This window comes from Rhinolophus sinicus, chromosome 3, assembly GCF_057876585.1.
Source record: "Rhinolophus sinicus isolate RSI-liver-muscle chromosome 3, RSI-T2T, whole genome shotgun sequence".
NCBI lineage: Eukaryota > Metazoa > Chordata > Mammalia > Chiroptera > Rhinolophidae > Rhinolophus > Rhinolophus sinicus.
Genome location: NC_142503.1, coordinates 152619358 through 152642964, shown reverse-complemented (window position 1 = coordinate 152642964; position 23607 = coordinate 152619358). Strand labels below are relative to the sequence as shown.

Below are 23607 nucleotides of genomic sequence, written 5' to 3'. Positions count from 1 at the left end.
GGATGTCACAGATACAGTACCATAATAAGTAATAACTGCTGGTGCATAGCACGTCAGTCATTCTCATTTTACCATTCATACCTTAATGGCTATTGTTTTGGATAAATGCCTTTAAAAACAGTAAGAAGTGAATATGGAGCAAAAATGCTAGAATTTCCCATTTTGGGAATGGGCCAGCCAGAAGTTGCTCTTTGATTAGAAGAATACACATTTATGCTCCTTGCCGTAAATTATGTGTTCAGATGCAGCGCAGATGCTCTTATATACCATTGACATTGTGAGACTAGATGTGATTTAGGGCCTTTGTATAGTATCATGGTTTTGGAACTGTCCTTTTCCTACTAATCTGTGTCCTCTCAGATTAACAGTCCTCAGTGTTTTTAGTTTTTAAATTTCTCATTCAACCAGCATTTATTGGACGGTTACTATATGGAAAACATTAACTATAATATGTTAGTCTCTAAATTTCTTATGTTATGGAAAATCATATATGACCTTAGATAGGTTTTAGTAGAGACAAACCATTTATCACATTTGCCAAGTTAATGAAAATAGGTAGGACATGCCGTCTTTGTAGTGTCTTTTGGCCTAGCATAATAGGGCATGAAACAAAAATAAATTGAGAAGCATTTTCTGTCAGTAACCAAATATCTTAATGTTAGGGCCAGAGCCTGAAGTGAGCCCTGTCCCTGACAGACGCTTCACTGTACTTTAATCTGTTCTATCTTTAACTCTCTAGTAGCTCTGGCATTTATTTAATTGGATACTAAAGGAAAAGCAAGGCTGGTTATTGGAACTGGAGAATTTCAGAATGGGCCTAGGCTAAAGCTACCCAAGAAAGAAAACATCTAAACTCACAGATCTGGTACATGAAATTAAAATTATTAAGAGGTGACAGTATAGGAAAGGGGATGTAGAGGGCATGTAGTTATAATTACAATTGTACCATTATGCTGCTTAATCTAGCATGAGATTTTGAATTGTCAAATGCAAATAATTTACTTTGCTTCACAGGGATATTTCCTCAAAAAATGGCCTTAAGACATTTTTCTCTCGAGAAAATTATAAAGATCATTCCATGGCTCCAAGTTTAAAAGAACTATGTATTTTATCTAACAGGTAATGTGTTTATTTATTTGGTTATCTATTTCCATATTTGATTGTTATTTTTCTGATAGCTGAAGTTTTACATCCCTCTATATCCACTATTAAACATTCAAATTACGGAAATGTAAAAATTAGAAAATAGAAAAACCCAGTACCCATTGCTGACCACTCTTTGGTATGTGTCTTTTCAGACCTTTATCCACATATAAACAGATATATATTAAAACAAAAATGGGATCATATTATAAATACAATAAGATCTATAAGAACTGTAAAACTGTTTTACAGTTTATTTTTTCATTTAAAATAATATTTCGTCTATTTCTATACCACCTGCATATAGCCCAATTTTCTTAATGGTTGCATATTACTTCATTATATAGATATACTTTTTCATTCATTTAGCTAGTCTTATATTGCAAAATGTGTGTGTTCCTCTTTTTTGAAATTATAAGCAATAGATTGATGAACTTTTTGTAATTTCATATAAATTGAATTGTTTGGTCAGATGGTTTATATGCTTTATATTTTAATAGATACTGCTAATTACCACAGACTTTCTCCCCCCCTCCCCTGTATGAAAATACCTATTAAGTAATAATTTTCCCTTCTCACTGCTTGCCTGCCTGTAACAGCTTCATTCCTTTGTGATTGCCTATTTCTACTGTATTGTAGATGAATCTTGAAACCAAGTATCAGGTTTACTAGAAAGGAGTATAAATACGCCAAATGAGAAATTAGGAAGCTCCTTTAGGGGAGCTCAACTTCTACTTTCACCTTTTCTCCACTGCTTTTGTGACGGAGGAAGTATATTTCCAGCCTTTGCATCAAATGGGATTCCATCTTTTTCTGCCTTCTCAGTATCCTTTCTGTCTATTAGCATCCCCTTATTCCTGTATCTTCTGTCTTGATCAATACAGGCATACCTCATTGTATTGTACTTTACAGGATGTTGTATGTTTACAAATTGAGGGCAAGACCTTCCACTTGCAAAAAGATGATCACTCACTTAATTGCGAAACTTGCTTTATTGTGGTGGTCTGGAACCAAACCCACAATAGTCTCCGAGATATGCTTATATTTAAACATGCTCAACCCCTGTCTTAATCCCTGGGCTTCAGGTTCTCTCCTAGTTACTTTCTTACCTCTTTGCTCATTTGTACTTCGCCTTCTTTAAAGACTTACACATGCTTGCTGGGAGGAAATGAGGGGCAAAAAAACTGTAAGACATGCAGAAAGCAACAAAATGGCAGTAGGGAGTCCTTCACTATCAAGAATTACTTTAAATGGATTAAACGCTAATCAAAAAACAGATTGAGATCATGGATTTTTTTAAAAAACTTTCCTTCAGTGCACATCCCACTGGACTTGGTTTCACTGAACATCCCACTCTAATTTGGCCTCACTAGTCTACCAGGAGTCCCCCATCTCAAGATCATCATTGAGTTCTTGACTGGAGATACCGCACTCTCCTACTTTTCCTCCTAGTTTTCTGGGACTGTGGTATTTCTCAGTCTCTTGCTGTCTTCGTCTTCAGGCTTCCTATGCTGGCTCATCAGATTTTGAGCTTTCAAGGAATACTGATTTTGCACTTCAGCCCAGCCTTTTGAATCCGAACTTTTGAGGATGTGTTCGTGGAATCAGTTAATTGACAACGTTGATATTCATTGGTTGTTTCCATTCCTTTACTATTACAAACAATGAACATCCTTTTTATACATGTACTGGTATAAGTACTGGGATAGATTTCTATAAGAGGTGGGGGTGTGTGTTTTTTATTTTGATAGATATTGCTACATTGTCATTAAAAACATTAAAGAAACCAGTGTTTTTTTATTTCATCAATGAATAAATAAGTTCACATAAAAGCAAGCAGAGGTTGTATTAGAGACAATTTCAAAAATAAATATTTCAAAAGAGGCAATTTCAGAAGCAACATTCTTTTTGCCAAGCTGCATAATTATCATGTCTTTGCTAGTATCAGCTATAGAAGGTTAACACAATAGATTGCTTACGAATGTGCATGTATGGATTTTTTTTAAAGCTATTTCTATCATTCAACTTGTACCATTTCTCGGGGATAACCGATTTCTTAAAACATGTCAGTTAAATAAAGAATTCCCTTTGTGTGACTCAAAGAATGCCTACCAATTCTAGTATCCTGGGATTTAGTGAACATGTATCTTTACCGTAAAAAACGAACAAAAAAAACTCACCATTTTCAGAACTTTTATCTCAGCCTTCATCTTTTCTTCATCAAATTAAATTTTTCTAATATTATTTTTCTTTATCTTGTGTTGCTTAATTATTTTAATGGTTCTTTTCAAGTACAGTTCTCTTCAGCATATCCCAGGCATGGGTTATGTAAGGGAGAGGACATCTTCCTCTCTAGGAAACAAACAAAAAAATCTTTTTCCCCTAGAATATGCTTGTTTTTCCTTGGACTTCTATATAGCACAAAATAATTTTTAGTATAATTTACCTTTTAGTATAGAAAAATAAAGACACAGGCATTGAGTTCATGTTTCTAGTCTTTTTTGCTAACTTTGAGTTTTATTAAGTTTTGTTACAGTAAGGAATGGATTTTCAGACTATATTAATTTACAGCTGTTTCTTGATGGGAAACTAGGAGAATGTAAAATTTTTATTAGCCATAATTTTGTATTTTTTATGTTCTTTAACATTTTGGAAAATATTAATACTTCTAATTATATTACTTTCAACATAGTGAGGTTTTTATTCAACCCTCTGCCTCCACTGAAAAGTAAACATTTGCCTTTTTTTAATTAAAGTTTATGATTGTAGATATTTGTAACTGAATTTTAAGCCAACAAGGGAGAAAGTAGCTTTAAATAGAAAAAATATTATCAAATTTCAACATGTTTAGTGTAGAAAAGTAAATCAAACTCAGGAGGTACAGGTAGACTTTAGATGCAGAGTCTAGAAGTGCCATCTCCAAATGCTACTTAAAGAAGCTTCCCAAACCAGTAGACTTAAAAACTAGGAAACTTGATGTTTTGAATTCTGCCTTTTTTCCATAAAAACTTTAAGTAAAAAAGGAGAATGGGTAGTTGACAAAATGAAGGGGGAAAACTTCAAACCATCAACTGAAATAAAATATAATGCTGTAAATGTGGATAGAGAAACCCTGTCAGATGCTTTTGGCTTGCCCCTGATGAAGATTTTGACAGCACTGCACATGGAAATGATCTTGATGTGCTGCCATTTCATTCTTTGCTGAATGTAGCCAATTTAAACTGCTAGAATTTCTTGACATTCCTACTCTGGCATATCTGAGTCAGCATCTTGTTGCTGCAGCAGCTTAATTAAATTTGCCAGTTTGTGCCACAAGGACAGACATGTTCTCATATTCAGAGAGACAGCTGTGAAGCAGTATTGTTAAGAGTTGCGGACACAATACTGTTAGGTTTGAATAGCTCTCAAGACATTTTCTAGTGAGAAATCAATTTGCTGTAATACATTTCTCCCAAGATCAGCAGTTAATATTCATTTTGTTAACCTAAAATATGCTTATTTTTATGCAGTTATTGGAGAAACTTTAGTTGTTAAGTATGTCTTTTTTCACTGTATTATTTTCAGAGCCAATCTAAGCATCCTCATTTTAATTTCCATAATTATTTTCCCATTCACTAACCACCTCTTGATTAGTTTTCATCCAGAGTTTAGCTCTAAAGAATGATCTTCAATATTTTTGCTTTATTTGGGGGCACCATCTTTTTCTAAAAATTTTGGAATTTTTTACTGTATTTATTTTAGTATTGTAAAGTTTCTTTAAAACAAATCAGTGTTAATTTTGGACGGGGCTTAACCCATACTTTGCCCAGACACAGATCTACGGTGGTAATTCTCAACCTTATCAGGCTGAAACCCTCCCACTTCTCATAACAAATATTTGTAAGAAATAAGAACCACCACCTTTACTACCCTGAATTGAAATTCATAGATAATAATAACTACAGACATGATATTTAGAAATAATGTCATATATATATTAATGTGAAATAGAATAATAATTTATGTTCTAATGTGTAGTTTAATATGTAAATACATGGATACTACTGCACTAGAAGATACAATGAAGTAGTCACATGCACCAGCTCAAGTGAATAAGGTTGGATATAACAGAAGTAAGATAAACTATACCATAAAGGAATCATAAGAAAAATTAAAGAGAATGAAATGTATTATTAGGATAAGTGAAAACAGACCAGACTTATTTGTATATGATAACAGAAAGCCTGAAAGGACCTTTGAAAGTTGTGCAGGACACCACAGTACATTACAGGCATGTAATATTCCTCACCTCTAAATGCCTTTAATTCTCCCCCTTTTTTGACAGCCCAGATGCACCCAAAGGCTTCTTAAATGCCCTGTGGGAGTTAACACTGTCACAGTTAAGAACCACTGGTCTGGCTATTTCTTACTTCTCCCCTTTCCCCCTCTTAATCCCTGATTTCAATGTCCTTAGGACTCTTTTAAGTCACCTATTCAGTATGTTCAGTTTGGAAACGTGAAAGTACCATGGTCACATTGTATTGATGTACCCTATTTATTTTTCTGTCTTCTCCATTCATTTGTCTGATCCACTTGATTGTAAGGTCCTAGGAAGTAGAGATTGTATTGTACTCCGTGTTGGTTGTATCTCCAGTACCCAATATAAGGCTGGCACATGGTAGGTCGCTCAGTAAGGATAAATGAATGGAGGAATGACAAATGAATCAACAGGCATCCTTCTTTCTCATTCGTTTCCCTTCCTCTTGGATTATTGTTGTTTAATTTGGAACCAAATTATAAGGAACAGTTCAACTGTGGTGGAAATTAGAATTATAGAAGCTAGGGAAGTGCAGTTTGTGTGTGTGTGTGCGCGCGCACGCTTGAAAACTCTGTTAAAACTGTAGATTACAACAACTGAATAGCACGAATAGAGACATTGTGAACAAGATAAGACATTTGTATTCATATCATGTTTCCCCAAAAATAAGACCTAGCCGGACCATCAGCTCTAAAGCGCCTTTTGGAGCAAAAATTAATATAAGACCCGGACCTAGCCGGACCATCAGCTCTAATGCGCCTTTTGGAGCAAAAAGCCGGTCTTATTTTCGGGGAAACACAGTATACCTTAACTGGGGTGGTAAGGTTTATTTTTTTTTTTAATTGGAGGTAATGTTTCATAAACAACTATGATAACAGGTTCTCTAGCCACTCACTACTTTTCTAATGTATTTCATTATAAATGCGCCAAGATTTTTTTGCATCCGTATAAAACATAAAGATATTTCCATGGATTCAGCCATGTATATGAGTGATAGAGGATTGTACAACTTTTCTAAAATCTCTATTGCTTCCATAAGATACGGCACACGAGTTGGAATTTTCTTTTTAAATCTTGAGATAATTAAAGCAGAGGAAACCAGAGAATTTAGAATCTCAGTGAATTTGTTAACTTCAAGCTTGTGACCTCATCATATCCTGCTCTTTGTACTGAAGAAATTAAGCATTAAAAAACAATTTGCATTGTAATAAAATGTAAACACAAAATACCTGAATATGTAATTGGAAGAGTGATTTACCCCTTTTCAGGAAAGGGGAAAAAATTCCAAATTGCATAACTTATCTATATATTATATCTCTTCCTCTCCATCACATAATTGAAGGTAAGCTTGTAATGTGATCCTATCCTGCAGAATACTTAATTTACACCAAATAGCTAACCATCAAAATGCAGGTGGGAAAGTTAGATGATAATCCAGAATTTACTGTGTTAATCATGCTATATTCTCCCTGTTGATTAAGAATCATGAAGTTCCATGATAGTAATCTTATATGAAAAACACTATTTGTAAATTTTTTTTTTCCAGACGTATAGGAGAAAATTCGAATGCCTCAGCAAGTTCTGTAGAAAATGAGCCGGCAGCAACTCAAGCAAAAGAAAAAGTTAAAACCACAGTTGGAATGGTTCTTCTTCCAAAACCAAGAATTCCTTATCCTCGTTTCTCTCGTTTCTCACAGAGAGAGCAGAGGAGTTATGTGGACTTGTTGGTTAAATACGCAAAAATTCCTGCAAATTCCAAAGCTGTTGGAATAAATAAAAATGACTACTTGCAGTACTTGGTATGTATTCTGTTCTTCAGCTTCAGTAAAAAACATTTAAAAGTTAATCAGGAAGTACTTTAAATTTGCTTCTATGTTTTTAGGTACAATTATATTAACAAAAATGTAAGTAGTTTAATTGATGGACAAATTGGTGCATTAATACTTTTGTTCTATTGCAGTTCAGGCATTTTGCTCTAGTTCTAAGCATATTTCATCCCCCTTCATCTTACGTACTAGCAATAGAGCTTTACTTGGGTCATTGAACCAATTTAAAATTTTTGTTTATGACTTTAAGTAGTTTCCAGAACTTTGACTTTATAAATGATGTTGTGCTGAACATCATTGTTGCAAACTCTGTTCATATCTATGATTGTTTATTTAAGATAAAATTAAAAAAATAAAACTGTGTTACCAAAAGCTTTATGTGTTTTTAAAGCTTTGATCTGCAGTTACACATGGGTAAATTGTTCTTCAAAAAGTTGAAACCAATTTGTATCACTAATGTGGGGCATTACCTTCTTGCGTCTAATTTTACATTAATTTACAATGATTACTAATGAAAATAAGCATTTTTCCATGTGTAATGTGTTTATAAGTCATTTGTATTTCTTTTGTAATTTGCCTATTCGTTTTGTTTGCTCATTTTTTCATTTGGGTATTTTTTTAAATTAAGAGCATTTTATAAAATAAGCGTATTAATTCAAGCATGTATTGTAGTTATTAGTCATTTGCTTTTTAATTTTTGAGTTTTTCATAGCAAGTTTGTCTTTATTACATAATAATTTTTATTAACTTTTTCTTTGTGATTTTACTTTGGATATGATACTTTTTATTGTTCAGTTTCAAATTAGAGCAATGATTGAGAAATGATTGTTTTTAACCAACCTTCTTATTCCAAAACATATCTACTTTTTAAAAATCAGGATATGAAAAAACACGTGAACGAAGAAGTTACTGAATTCCTAAAGTTCTTACAGAATTCTGCGAAGAAATGTGCACAGGATTATAATATGCTTTCTGATGACGCACATCTCTTCACAGAGGTAAAAAAAAAAAACCACGTTTACTTAAACTGCCAAGTAATAGGCAATTGTAGCATTTTATAATGTGTGGTGATCCTGTCAAAAGCATATGGAAATACCAGTATTATCAAGTTAGAGATCAAATTGTATGCAGGTCTTTTATTCCTCATGTGTTTAAATAATAGAAATACTGTATTGACACCTCAAAGTCATGTACTGTATAGTATGTTCATATTTGTTTTTTTTTCTATTAATAATTCAACTACTATGAGAGTTATATTTTTACTCACATAGATGGTTTGATTGGATGCACTGATTTCCTGTAAGAGAGAATGAGTGTTTAAGCAGTTATCTTGGTCCTTAAAAATCTAAATGGTCCTTTAGAACTTAGTCACATAAATTTGTATTTATTACCTTTGTGATAATAAATACCAGCCACCAAATGATAAATTTCAACTGTGAGTTCATTTTTTTGTAGAAATCAGACGTGTTTATTAGTAAAGCACATAAATCACTCTGCCTTGTACCCTACCATCATTCAGTGGGCCTAGGAGAAATTTACAGTACACTACTTAACGAGTAACTTTCTTTTTTTTTTTTTAATTTTTATTGGGGAATATTGGGGAACAGTGTTTCTCCAGGGCCCATCAGCTCCAAGTCGTTGTCCGTCAGTCTAGCTGTGGAGGGCTCAGCCCAGCTTCAAGTCCAGTCGCCGTTTTCAATCTTTATTTGCAGGGGCACAGCTCACCATCCCATGTGGGAATAGAACCAGCAACCTTGCTACTGAGAGCTTGCACTCTAAACAACTGAGCCATCTGGCTGCCCCCTTAAATAGTTACTATTAATATATACAGTTGACCCTTAAACAACTCAGGTTAGGGGAGCTAACTTACAGGCACAGTTGAAAATTCATGTATGACTTTTAACTCACCCAAAACTTACTACTAATAGGCAACTGTTGACCAAAAGCCTTACCAATAACATAAACAGTCAACACATATTTTGTATGTTATATGTATTATATACTGTATTCTTACAATCTAGAGAAAAGAAAATGTTATTAAGAAAATCATAAAAAGGAGAAAATACATTTATAGTATTTATTGAAACAAATCCGCGTACGAGTGGACCCGCATAGTTCAAACCCATATCATTCAAGGGTAAAGTGTGTTAATGATAGTGGAGTTCATCTACAAACACCAACACCAGTATGGATTTTTTTTAAGCATTTAAAACTGGTCACTAAACACAATGTGATACACTCGACACTATTGAACTCTGCTCTTCAAAATGGTTAAGATGGTAAGTTTTATGTGTTTTTTACCACGAGTAAAAGAAAACTGGTCAGTATAAATTGGAGGACAGCAAAGGGTATTAGTTTTACCTATTTTAACATTTCTTTTTTTATTTTTAATTAAATTTAGTGGGGTAACATTGGCTAATAATTTTATATAAATTTCAGGTGTATAGTACAACATCTGTATACTCCATTGTGTGCTCATCATCCACAGTCTAGTCTCCTTCGGTCACCGTATATTTGACCACCTTGACCCTCTTCATCCTTTCCCCATACCCCTTTTCCTCCGGTAACCACCATTCTGTTGTCTGTATCTATGAGTTCGTTTGTTTTGTGTGAGTTTCCTTTACCATTTTTTATTTTTGTTTATTGTCTTTCTCCACAATGCTTGTGAGTACTGTTTTGTGCATTGCTGTCTTCCCAGTGACAAGAATAATGCCTGGCATACAGTAATTGCTCAAGTGCTCAGTGTAATTATTTAAGTGAATATAAAATGTTTATTAACAGAGTATGTTATTTGTTAGCTAACAGTCAGCATTAAGTCTTGTTTTTTAGGTAGATTGATTTGGCAGCACATTTTCTCTAATTTGTATTTTACATGTCCACCCCAAAGATTCACTGATATTTTTCTAACTTTTTTACCATCAAAAAATTTTAATTTCATGTTATGAAATGTAATATACTTATCGAAAGTATATAGATACTTATGGAAAAGTATATAGAACAACTATCTACAGCTTAACAAAGACAACATACTGAACATCTATGTAATTCTTTTCTAAGTCAAGAAATAAAACATTACCAATAACACAGAAGCCCCCTGTGTATCTTTCCTAGATAATATTCTCCTTCCTGAAGAGATAGTCACTATCCCAAGTTTGGTGTTTGATAATTTCCAGCCCCCACCCCCCACTTTCTTTTCTGGTATTTCTTTTGTCTCTTTTTTATTTTATGTGAATGGAATTCTTTGTTCTTTTATATGAATAGAATTCTTCCTTCTGTCACTCAGCATTCTGTCTGTGAGATTCATATGTATCTGTGTGTGTGTTTGTAGTTAATTCATTTTCATTTCTGTACATTATTCCCTTTTATGAATAAACGAATTTATTCTGTTGATCAAACTTTGGGTTGTTTACAGTTTGAAGCTGTTCTAAGCAATGTTATGAAATTCTCTTGGTGGACCTGTGCACACATTTCTACTGGGTATATCCTGGGGATGCCAAAAAAATGTATGCAAGTGGACGCTTTGGTCAGCATTGCTCAAGCAGTAGTTCGCTGTAATCAGAAGTGTCTGGACACTGATGGTAACCACTTTGAGCACCTCTTGTAATTGCAGATGTCAAATGTGACTTGTGTTCATCTTTTGTTATTGGAATATATTGAGTATACACTTTTAATAGTTTTCCTTTCTTAAAATGTGTATGCATTTTTTTGGCACCCTTTGTGTATACCTAGGAATGGAATTGTAGGGTAATAGAGAATGCATACCTTCAACTTTAGTATATAATGTCAAACTTTTCCCAAGTTGTAACACTTTATTCCATCCAGCAGTGTTTGAAAGTTTTGTTGCTCCATATCCTCAACAATTGATACTTAACAGTCACTTTAGTTTTAGCCTATCTAGAGGATATCGTGCTATATATAATAAGACTGTGCATCTTTTCATATACGTGTTCGTTTCTTGTGAATTGACTGTTCCAGTTTTGCCCTTTATTCTGGATTTTCCATCTTATTATTATTGATATGAGTTCTTTGTATATTCTAAATACAAAAACGTTATGGGTTATATATGTTGTAAGTTTGTGGGGGGTTTTTTTGCCAAAACAATTTCTTTTAATCTACAAGTTCCCCCTCAATACCTTTCTTTTCCTTACAGTTTATCTTTCCTAGAACCTGAGTCACTTAACCTGTAGAGTTTCCCAGTCATAAAAATTGAATCAGGCACAATGTACTTTCTGTCTGGCCTCTTTCATTCAGCATTTTTTTTAGATTCTTCCGCGTTGATGCAAGTATCCATAATTTGTTCCTTTTTATTCCTTTTTGTTTTGTATGGTTATACGAAATTTGGTTTATAAAAAAGTTCAACTGTTGCTGAGCATTTGTGTTATTTCCAATTTGGGGCAATTATGAATAAAGCCACTATGAACGTCCTTGTACAAGGTTTTTTTGGAACATATGCTTTCGTTTTCTTGGGTAAATAAGTAGGGGTATAATTGCTAAATCATATAGCAAATGTAGTTAAATTTTGTTAGAAACTGCCAAACTGTTTTTCATAGTGGATATAGCATTTTACACTCTCACTAGCAATATAAGAGTACCAGTTGCTCTATACTTTTACTAACAATTAGTATTGTTAATCTCTTTAATATTAGCCAATCCATTATATTTTTAATTTATATTTCCCTGATGAGCAGTGGTTGAACATCTTTTTATGTGCTTATTGGCTTTGTATATATTCTTTTGTGACTTGTCCAGATTTTTTTGCTGATTTTATTGGTTTTTATTTCTGAGTCTTGAAAGTTCTTTATGTATTCTTAATACAAGTCTTGTATATAATATAGTTTACTCCCAGTTTGTGACATGTTTTTTCATTTTTTTAAACAGTATCTCAACAAAATTTTAATTTTGATGAAGTTTAATTTTTCAAAATGTCTTATGGTTTGTGCTTTTATATCTTCTAGCACGGAAGTGTTTCCAACCCCAAGTGATTCTCTTCTGGGGTCGCTTTTACTCTTTCACCCTTACCCTACCCTGTCCCCCCACCCGCGCCTAGGGGATTTCATCAATGTCTGGAGACATTTTTGGTTGCCACAACTGGCAGAGTTCTACTGGTATCTATTGGCTAGAGGTCAGAGATGCTGTTAAACATCCTACAGTGCACATGACATCCGTCACAACAAAGAATTATCCACCCCAAAATGTCAGTAGTGCTTCTGTTGAGAAACCCTGATCTGGAGGTTTTATGGTTTTAACTTTTATGTGAATGTCTATGTTCATTTCAAGTTATTTTTATGCAAGACGTGAGGTTTGGATCAAAGTTCATTTTTCTTTCATATGGATATTCTAGTTATAGCATAGTGATTTTCAAGTGAGAGTGATTTTGCCTCCCAGTGGACATTTGGTAATGTCTGGAGATATTTTTCGTTGTCACAACTGAGAAAGGAGTATTTCTGGCATCTAGTGGATAGAGCCAAGGATGTTGCTAAGTACACTACAAAGTACAGGACAGCCCCCACCATAAAGAATTATCTGGTCCAAAATACCAGTAGTGCCGATGTTGAGAAACTACCTAGCACTATTGGTTGAGAAAGCTATTGTTTCTCTTATTGAATCACCTTGTTACCATCAGTGTGTAGGTCAGTTTCCTGGCTTAGTTCTAGTGATTAATCTGTGTATCTGTCTTTTTGCCGGTACCACCCAATCTTGTAAGTTTTGAAACCACGAGGTGGAAGTCCGGCAACTTTGTTCTGCTTTGAATTGTTTTGGTTGTTATCGGCCCTTTGCATTTCCATGTAAATTTTAGAATCAGCTTGTTAATTTCTACAAAAAACCTAGGTGAGATTTTAGTTTGGATTGCTTTGAATATATAGAACTTGTGTTTTACAAATATCTCTGAAAAGAGTGTTTAGCTAGATTGCTTTTCTTTTTCAATAAAACCTGACCATCTTTTGTCTTTTAATTAAAAAGTTTAGTTGTTTGCATTCATTATAATTGATGTATATGGACTTGTTTATGGTTTCTATTTGTCTTATTTTTTCTAAACTTCTTTCTTGTACTTCCTTTGAGGGGATTGACTTTTTCCCCTTTCATTAAACTATATGTCTACAGAGACCATAGACCATTTTGACTCTATCACATCCCTCCTGACCGATACTGCTGTTTTAATGCTGTCTCTTTTTAAAACCTGCTTACATTATTGTTTTATATGGGCAATGTTTGTTTGAATTTATCTACAGATTTTGACAATTTTTTTGTCTTTCTATTTTTTTCTTCTCAAGTGTACATTCTGAGTTCCTCTTCATTATTCCTGAAATGCTGTATCTTCTAGATGTTCCTTTGATGAAGGTCTCTTTTTGATGAACAGACTTTTTCGTTTATCTGGAAATATTTTTTTATTTTGTTTTCATTCTAGTAAGATAGTTTTACTCTTTACATAATTCTAAGCTGACTGTTTTATTTCTCAACATTTGAAGATATAATTCTTTTTCTGGCTCATGTTATTGCTATTAAAGAGTGTGTTGTCTGTTTAATTGTCATTTCTTTTAGGGAACCTGTCTTTTCTCTCTGACCACTCTTTATTTTTGTTTTACAGTTTCACTACAATGTGGGGTTTTTTTAATCCTACTTGATTCACTGTATTTCTTATAGCTGTAGATTCATATCCTTTATCAGTTTTGGAAAATTCTCAGCCATTTTCAATTATTGCTTCTCCTTCATTTTCTCACTTCTGTCTGGGGTTCCCAAATTTCCCAGGTTAGACCTCAGTCTGTCTCAAATTCTCTTTTTTGTTTTTTATTATGGTAAAATATAATATAAAATTTACTATTTTGACCATTTTTAAGGACAGTTCAGTGGCATTAAATACATTCACACTGTTGTGAGCATATTTCTACCATCCATCTCTAGAACTTTTTCATCTTCCCAAACTGAAATCAGACAATATTTGTCCTTTTGTGATTGGTTTATTTCACTTAGAATAATGTCTTCAAGGTTCAACCATGTTACAGTATGTGTCAGAATTTCCTTCTCTTTTCAAAAAATTTATTTTTAATATACAACAAAATTTACCATCTTACCCATTTTTAAGTGTGAAGTTGAGTAGTATTAAGTACATTCATATTGTTTTGCAGCCAATCTCCAAAACTCTTCATCTTACAAAAGTGAGACTTTATACCCATTTCTGAACTGTTTCTACTCAACACTTCTGACACCAAATATGTGGGTGTTTTTTTTTCCCTACACAAACCAATTCTTCAGCTCTCCAGACAGTAAGCCTAGGGTTCACGTGACCCCCTCCTCTGGCTCAATAATTGATTAGAATGGCTTACAGAGCTCAGGAAAGTAGTTTACTTACTATTTCATTTATTATAAAGAATGCAACGCAGGAACAGCCAAATGGAAGAGAGACATGCATAGGGCAAGGTATGGGGGAAGGGGCATAGAGCTTCCATGCCCTCTCCCGGCACATGTGTTCACCAACAGGAAAATCTCTGAACCCATTGTTTAGGGGTTTTTATTGAGGCTTCATTTTGTTGGTACGATTGATTAAATCTTTGGTTTTTAGTGATTAACTCAATCTTCAGCCCTTCTCTGCTTCCTGGAAGTTGGGGAGTGGGGCTAAAATTTCCACCCCTCAACCTTCTAATCGTGCCTTGGACTTTCTGGCAACCATCCGCCATCCTAAAGGGATCTAGGGGCTACCAGTAATCTCATTAGCATACAGGAGACATTCTTATCTCTCAAGAGATTCCACAGGTTTTAGGAGCTGTGTGTATGTCAGCAACCAGGGACAAAGATCAAATAGATATTTCTTATTTTATCATCCCTTAAACGGTAACTCCGAAATCCTCCCTTCCCCCAGCTCATGGCAACCATCATTCTGCTTTCTGTCTCTGAATTTGTGTACTCTAGGTACACCTATATAAATAAATGGAATCATATTGTAATTGCCTTTTTGTGACTGGCTTATTTTACTTAGCATAATGTCAAGATTCATCTATGTTATATTATGTGTCTAAATTTCCTTAATTTTTAAGGCTGAATAAATATTTCATTGATGTAGATGGACATTTTGTTTATCCATTGAACGTGTGTGTATAATAAATACTTATTCAAACCTTCGCTTTTCAAGGCTTAAATGTAGGAGTGATCTTAGAACCTCCCTGATCTTAGAGCTGGCTGAAGTATTTGCCCTCAAGCCCCCTCACCGTTCATGGGTTTTCTTACTGCTCCTGCTCCTGCTCCTGCTAGTCCTCACTCTAGGTGCTCAGGGTTTGTTTCTTTATTTATTTATGGTCCTTGGAGAGTCTCCTTGCTTTTTACCAAGCCCAGCAATGCATAAAAAGTGTTAGCTGTAATTTATCCAGGATCTAGTGTTTTTTGGGTAAAAGTGCTCTTCAAGTACCTACTCAACCTTACTGCCAGAAGTAGTTTCTATTAAATGTTTAAGTTGCAAATGTGTATGATACCATTTTCTTTTTTCTGGCCCAAAACAAAATTTAGAGAGCATAGTCATTTTCACCTTTCTTTGTAATGATAGATTTGTATTGTATACATGAATGTGTTTGTGGTATATTTAACTTTCAAGATATTTTTAGTTAAATAACATTCAGGGGGTGGGGTAATCGAGAACAGCCTGAATCTCAACTTGCTTTGTTCACTCTTAGCTGTTTTTCAAAGACAAATTATTAGTTAAAAACCTTTTTTATTGAATATACCAAATAATGATCCTTTAGTTGCTTAATACCTACCAGTTGTGAAATGCCTTTAATAATATGTATCTGAGTATAAGTGTAAAACTTCGATTTTCCTTTGACTCTTTCTCTTGCCATAATTACTGAATTAAGTGAAACTCAGTTATAAGCAGTGTAACATCCAGCAGAGTTTTACAAAAAAAAGATGTGCCAATAAATCTCTAACTAAAATAGTCTCTCTGTCACATAATTGTCATATATTACTTTTTTTCCTTTGCATGTTCAGATTCTTGCAATGACTGCCATAGGACAGGAATGTCAAGGGTGAAAATTACTAATATGTAAATGTGGAGCAAAGATATTACCCTGATCTGAATTTGCCGTTGACTAGGGTTTTTTAAAACAAGCAGAACTTTTCCATGTTAAACCGCATTGCTTAGTTGCAAGTTCTATCTTGAATTAAATATTAAGGGATGTATTATTGAAAAGCATAGATGGAGGAAGATGTGCAGGATAGCTGGGAGTGATGATTAAAGAAGGGAAGAAGGGGATAGGAAACTAGAGATGAAAAGATATACTGTAGTAAAGTTATTGATTTGTAACTTGACATATTTTATAAATGTCTAAGGGAGAGAGGACATAGATATAGTATAAAGATACACTTATTGCTAAGAGCTTTTGTAACATAAAATATATTCTAAAAGGTTTAGATTAGGCTCTTTGACGAGAAGAAAAAATACTTAGAAGATAATGTCTGTGTGTTTTTAAAATTGTAACCTCCCACCCCCACCCAAAACTGCTATGCCTCTTTGAGTTATTTACATGTTATCACAAGTGGCATATATACTGCTTGGGTAAAGCTGTGAACTTTATTTCCTTCCTGATTTCATTTCCTGGTAAGTTATTAATATTTTGAAAGCAGTTTGGAAAGAAGAAAAATACTCTGTAATGAATTATTTTTATTTTTTAGATTGTAGATTATCTTTTTCTCCTTTATTTTTCAGATTGTAGATTAGAATGACCTATAAGATAACTACCTCATTAATTTTTTGTGCTGAGGAATCTTTTTAGGATATTAAACTTATTTCTAATCATTCATGTAACTGCTTTTATTGCAGTAAAGTTTGTTGAAATTTTCATGTGGCTTTATTTCCTTGACAGTTTCTTAAATAGTATAGAAAATATGATGTGTCTTCTCTGTTTAATTTTAAATTTTAATATGATTGCTAATTTTAGTATTATTAAATATCAGTATTTTAAGAAATTAGGTTAAAAAGAGTTGTTATGAAAAATAAGAGAGTAAATCAAATAAGGAATATATGAGATGCCTGGATTGTTAGAAGTTTAATGAAATGAGGCTAATATTTGCAATGAATACTTATATAGTCACATATAACTAAATTATTTTTGTTACATACACTATTAGAGACGTACAATACAAATGAATTTCTCTTGGTTTTTATTTCCTAGAAAATTTTAAGAGCTTGCATTGACCAAGTGAAAAAGTATCCAGAATTCTATACTCTCCATGAAGTCACCAGCTTAATGGGATTTTTCCCATTCAGAATAGAGATGGGATTAAAGTTAGAAAAAACCCTTCTCGCATTGGTAAGGTTTACCATATAAAAACATATATTTATTTTTGTCTGAAACATCATGTTATTTCACATAGATAATATTTATATTTAAATTGTGAACAATAATGAGATACAACTTTTAAAATATGCAATACAAACGTGTCCCTTTTTGTTTTATGGATCCCAGTACTCGATGATTTTAAAAATGTCACTACCCACTTTATTTCTTGATTTTCTTAGTTCCCATCTTTCTTTATGTTCCTGAATACAAGCAGGAAGCCCCCTTTTTTTAAAGGGGTTTTCTTCACAATCATATTGGAAGTAAGTATATGTAGAGAGGATGTTTTAGAGTTTCTACTATACCCTGTGATGATCTATACCTCATAAAATGAGAGTTTAGAATTTAAAGTAGCAGGGAAATTTTCATAGCACCCTTGTCTTGAACCCTTTTTTTTAAAAAAAAAAAAAAATGTTGGTTGTCAAGCAAAACATGAAAGTCTTGGGTTAAGAAGACTCTAAATTTGGGGCGGGCTCTGTGGCTCAGGTGGTTGGAGCACTGTGCTCCTAACGCCGAGGTCGCCTATTCAATTCCCACATGGGCCAGTGAGCTGCGCCCTCTATAGCTAAAATTGTGAACAACAGCTCTCCCTGGAGCTGGGCTGCTGTGAGCAGCCACAGATTGGCGTGAGCTGTCCCGGGCTGCTGTGTGCTGCCTTGAGTGGCCGGCAGCCAGCGAGAGCTGCCGTGAGCGACGACTGGCAACCGACTGCCTCAGCCAGGGGGAGTGCAAGGCTCCTAATACGAGCATGGGCCAGGGAGCTGTGTCCTACACAACTAGACTGAGATACAATGGCTTAAACTGGAGGGGGTAGAGGGAGAGGCAGAAGAAAAGGGGAAATGAAAAAGGCTCTAAATATGACATTTCTATTTAGTAGAATGAAGAATTTTAAGTTAAAAGTTTCTTATGATGAAAGGATACTTAAGGGAAGTATACATCAAGATTTTTTGCAATAAAACATTTATTTTTTTCTTATTTAGGGCAGTGTGAAATATGTGAAAACAGTATTTCCCTCAATGCCTGCAAAGTTGCAGCTCTCAAAAGATAACATATCTACCACAGAGACACCGGAACAAACAGCTACAGCTATGCATTATGTAAGTAGGAAGGTGGTTTGGGATCTTCCTAAGTAATCTTCTATACCTCCTAAAATACATATAACCTGATTGTTCCAAAGTTCCCTTCCTGAATTTCTCCCTTCTTTTTATTTATTAAAGAAATTTCCAATAAGTATAATCAATTAACAAGTTATATATGTTGTTTTTCAGGATATTAGTAAAGATCCAAATGCAGAGAAGCTTGTTTCAAGATATCACCCTCAGATAGCTCTAACTAGTCAATCATTATTTGCCTTATTAAATAATCATGGACCAAACTACAAGGAACAGTGGGAAATTCCAGTGTGTATTCAACTAATACCTGTTGCAGGTTTGTGATTTGCCATGTCAGGTAATGCTCTTAACAGGGGAGTTGAAACAGTTCTAATTCAGTTGTATGAATATAGGTGGTCATTTGTCAAATACAAAAATCTAAGTTTTGATTTAAGGAGGATGTAGTTTGACATTTACATTCAGTACAACTTTTTAAATATATAGTGCTACTATAGAATTGACACATAAATAAATGAGCTGTTAGATCTACTGAAACTATAATGGTGTTGAGGGGTGAGAGGTAATTAGAGAAATAATTATGAGTTAGGGTGGCCAAAATACATGAAATGGTGAAGTTCTTCTGTCTTTCAATGAAATGAAAGGAATGTAATACTTTATAGGACAATGTCAAATGGGGTGTTTCCAGGACTTATTTCATCTGTTACTGGAATTCAGAATTAAAATAGGTCTATACTAATGAGTGTAGGATAGTTTGTTGAGTGAAATTAATATTTGCCCATAAATTCCTCTGTGCAAAAGATTACTCCCTTTCTATTTTGGTTCATATGTAATAATTTTTTTATATCTTCCAGAATTAATATTATATGTAAAAACATACTAGTAAATGAAGGACTGTGTCTAATGAAACAAAACTACAAATTAAAGTTGAATGTAATATGCTCTCTGGTAAACATTTCATCACTTTTTGAAAGTATAACTCTGTAAGAACTGAGTAATAATGACAGTAAAACAATAAAAAGCAGTAAATCCTTTTTAAAAATTGTTAAAAAGAGAACATGTTTTTCTTGCCAGTCAGATTCCTTGCCATTAGATCTCTAAGGGACTTTAAAGATTTTCTAGTTTAAATATACTGGTGCTACCACTTTCCTATCCTGTGTCCCTTTGTTTAGTGATCCTTCTGTCATACATTTTTTTTAATATAACTACTAGAAACTAATCACCCCCTTCTGTTTCTGTTTTAAGGTTCAAAACCAGTTAAAGTAATTTATATTAATTCACCACTTCCCCAAAAGAAAATGACAATGAGAGAGAGAAACCAAATCTTCCATGAAGTTCCATTAAAATTCATGATGTCCAAAAATACATCTGTTCCAGTCTCTGCAGTATTTATGGACAAACCAGAAGATTATATATCTGAGATGGATGTATGTAATGCTTTCTTTTTTTTTCTTAAGGGAATGTATTTGTTTTTCTTTTGAAGCCTAAAGTTTTATTGTAAGTCTCTAGCAGTTAAAAATCTAGGCTTTAGATTGAAACTTAAAATTGAATCCCAGGTCAAGCTAGACTTCAGGCAACTAATTTAACTTCCCTCAGCCTCAATTTTTTCCTCCTTTTATAAAAGAAAGGTGATAATACGACTTTACAAGATTGTTATAAGCATTAAGTTTAATATTATATGTAAAATGCTGAGCACAGTCTTTATTATCTGTATACTAAAAACTCAGTCAGGGATGGTGGTTATTGTGGTGGTGGTTTTAATTGGTCTCATTCATATTTAAGAGTTTTTAAGTATGAAAAAGAAGAGATGAGTTTGATTGGTGCAAAATTTGGCCAGATGATTAATCCTTTTCAGAATACTTATTAGCTGAGTGACCTTAAGCAAGCTATGTAATCTCTCTGAGTCTAGTTTGCTCATCTGTAAAATGGATGTCATGATATTTCCTAACTCATAAGATTATTTGGAATTAAATGAGTTAATATATATAAAGCATTTAGAACAATGCTTAGCACTCCATAAATACTAGCTTTTATTATATTGTGTATAAAAATACTTCCCATGATTATTAAAGTAAGAGTCTGTTTATACAAAACTTTCTTCATGTATTCCACAAATATATATTGAGCAGATACTGTTCTATGCACTGAGGGTACAGTAGTGAATACAAATAAAGTCTCTTTTCTCTTGGAGCTTACATCAGTGGCAGAGGGCACAGATAATTAACAAAACAATAGCAAAAAGGCAGGTAGTGATAAATCCTATGCAGAAAAATAAAGTAGGTTAAGGGGAAAGAGAATGGAATGGGATTATTTTGCAGTCATGGTCAAGAAGGCTTTTCCAAGGAAAGGAAATAATGAACAGAGACTTGAATAAAGTGAGAGAGCAAACAAAATTAGAAAATAAAATAGAAAAACATTTTTCTTATTAATACCTAAGAGTTTGTGCTATTCTAAGGATATAGCCGTTTTGTCTTTTATATTTGTTTATATGTTTTTCTCTCCATTTGCCTTTTCTTAAATTAGGGAATATTGGGAAACAGTGTTTTTCCAGGACCCATCAGCTCTATGCGAAGTCGCTGTTTTTTCAGTCTAGTTGTGGAGGGCGCAGCTCATTGGCCCATGGGGAATCGAACCGGCAGCCTTGGTGTTAGGAGCACCACGCTCCAACCACTGAGCCAACTGGCCGCCCTACCATTTGCCTTTTAATGTTTTTATAATCTATAGATCATGGAGCACTTCCAACTTTTCTTATGTTTTCTTTTTTTACATTTTTAATCTACCTGAAAACTGATAAAAAGAAAAAATCTAGTATTTGTCTTGCCTTTCCAGTACAAACTGTATTTCAGGGTAATGATAGAATATGACTGTCATCATTTTGTAGCTTCTAATGAAATAGTGAATCTAGATAATAGTGAATCTAGGTAATGATCACCATCAAGGCTGCTAAAATCATTAGAAGATCAATGAATTTTATAATGGCTAGATTAGGTTGATGACACTTGATGAACCAGCAAATCAATTGTAATTTCACAAGAAGAAAGACAACCAGATATCATTCACCTCCTGATTAAAGTGGGAGTCCACAGTACCACGTAGGACATACTCAGGTTAAAAAAAAAAATGTACCTGAATCTGATCAAGCTCCTAGATCATTTTAATAGGAAATTCCAAGGATATAAGACTGTGTTAAATGACATCACAGGGATGCAGAATGTGGACATTTTTACAGGATAATTAATCTGTTTTTTCCTACAAATATCTGGTAGATGTAAGACTTGGCACAGTATGGAGGAGAGGCATTTGACCAATTAGAAAAAATTGAGAGATGTCAACCAAATGCAGTGTAGGGATCTTGGTTGGATACTGATTCCAGTAAACAATTGTAAAAACACGTTTATCGCACTGGGAAATGTGAACACTTGATTAGATATTTTATGACATTAAAGAATCATTAATTTTTATTGATGTAATGAATTATATGTTTTATAGAAGAATCCTTTTGCAACTCCATACTAATTTCCAGATAAGTGATATTTGTAATTTTATCTAAATTTATTCTGTTGGGAATAAAAGCATTGTTTTTCAATTGATTAAAGTTTGCTTTTATAATTATTAAATTTGTTCATTTTATTATGATTATATTATTTCCTTATTTCTTGAATAAGCTATAAATGATAGTTCTGATTTTTATTGTTTAGTGTTCTAATTTTTGTTGCTTTTTAAGTATTCTGTAATTTTTTAAATTTCTTCCTTTATTTAATGATTTGGAATGGTTTTTCATGTCCAGGTGCTTGGGTTTACTGTTGTTTATTTACATTTTTTTTAAATGATTTTCTAACTTTATTTTCTTCTAAACAGTGAGTAAGATATTAGCAGATTCTGCTTTGTGCTCTATTGATGTTTTCTTTGTACATTAATTTATAGTCTATCTTTGGAAATGCTCCTTGGATTCTTGGGAGGGAAAAGGTATATCTTTGTAGTCTATATATGTATCTTCAGTCATTCATAGATATTTATTTCAATTATTTATTATTCATACTTTCTATGATTCTGTTTATTTTTACTTGGAGACAGTGTATCATTGGCCAAATACAGTTGTGTTTCTGCCAAATTTCCATTTTATTTTATTTTTGACTACATATTTTAATGTTATTTGGCATGTCACAATTTATGATCAGACCATTCATTATCTACTCATCATGGGTTTCATCTTTGTTCAACATAGGATTCCTTTTTCTAAAGAATGCTTTTTGCATTGAATTCTGCTTTGCCTAACACTTATTACTGCCATTCCCTCTCTCCTTATTTCTTAATGTTATGCCCTGTGGTTTTTTTATTTAACCTTTTTGTTTAAGAATGCCTCATGTAAACAGCATGTATCTTAATTTTATTTTTTGACTAAATCTAGTAGTCTTTCCATTTTAGTACGAGCTACCATTTACTGAGAAGCTACTTACTGTGTGTCAGGGACTATGTCAAGTAACTTTCTGTGTATATTTTCTCATTTAATCCTTAGAACAAATCCAAGATGGTGACCCTGTTATCACTATTTTAGAGATTAAGCTTCAGAGAGGTTAAAAACTTACACAGGTTGATCTTACTCACTACATGTTTGCTGTCAGAACATTTCTCTCTCAAATCCTAACTGTAAGGCTAGTAGGTGTACATAGCCCGTAATGAATTTTCCAGGTTATTCATCTAAAGTGCTCTGCCAGATTGGGGCGAGATGTGCTGCTACTTGGAAAGAGGACAGTTTATTTCTGAAGAAATTAAAGCTGTCTATAGTTCTTCCATTACCAAAACAGTACATGAGAAACTATAGCCTCAATGGCTTCATGTCTCAGAATACAGTAAAGCTACTTCCTGTCCTTTTCTCCTTATATTACTATGATTTGTTGTCCCTGATTAGA

At 33.5% G+C, this 23607-nt stretch overlaps 1 protein-coding gene across 8 annotated transcripts in view; it reads left to right on the top strand.

Moving 5' to 3' along the window:
- Positions 1-23607, top strand: part of ICE2 (interactor of little elongation complex ELL subunit 2) — a 52851-nt gene that overhangs the window by 1929 nt on the left and 27315 nt on the right. For 5 of the 8 annotated variants that reach the window (XM_019748677.3, XM_019748675.3, XM_019748676.3 and 2 more), the window contains 8 exons: positions 1015-1119; positions 6987-7239; positions 8145-8264; positions 17424-17561; positions 18569-18685; positions 18857-19016; positions 19943-20124; positions 22622-22663. In XM_019748677.3, coding sequence (XP_019604236.3) covers positions 1015-1119; positions 6987-7239; positions 8145-8264; positions 17424-17561; positions 18569-18685; positions 18857-19016; positions 19943-20124; positions 22622-22663 — 1117 coding nt within the window. The remainder of the gene's footprint in view (positions 1-1014; positions 1120-6986; positions 7240-8144; positions 8265-17423; positions 17562-18568; positions 18686-18856; positions 19017-19942; positions 20125-22621; positions 22664-23607) is intronic. The other 3 variants (XM_074327648.2, XM_074327650.2, XM_019748678.3) reach the window with 1 other exon arrangement.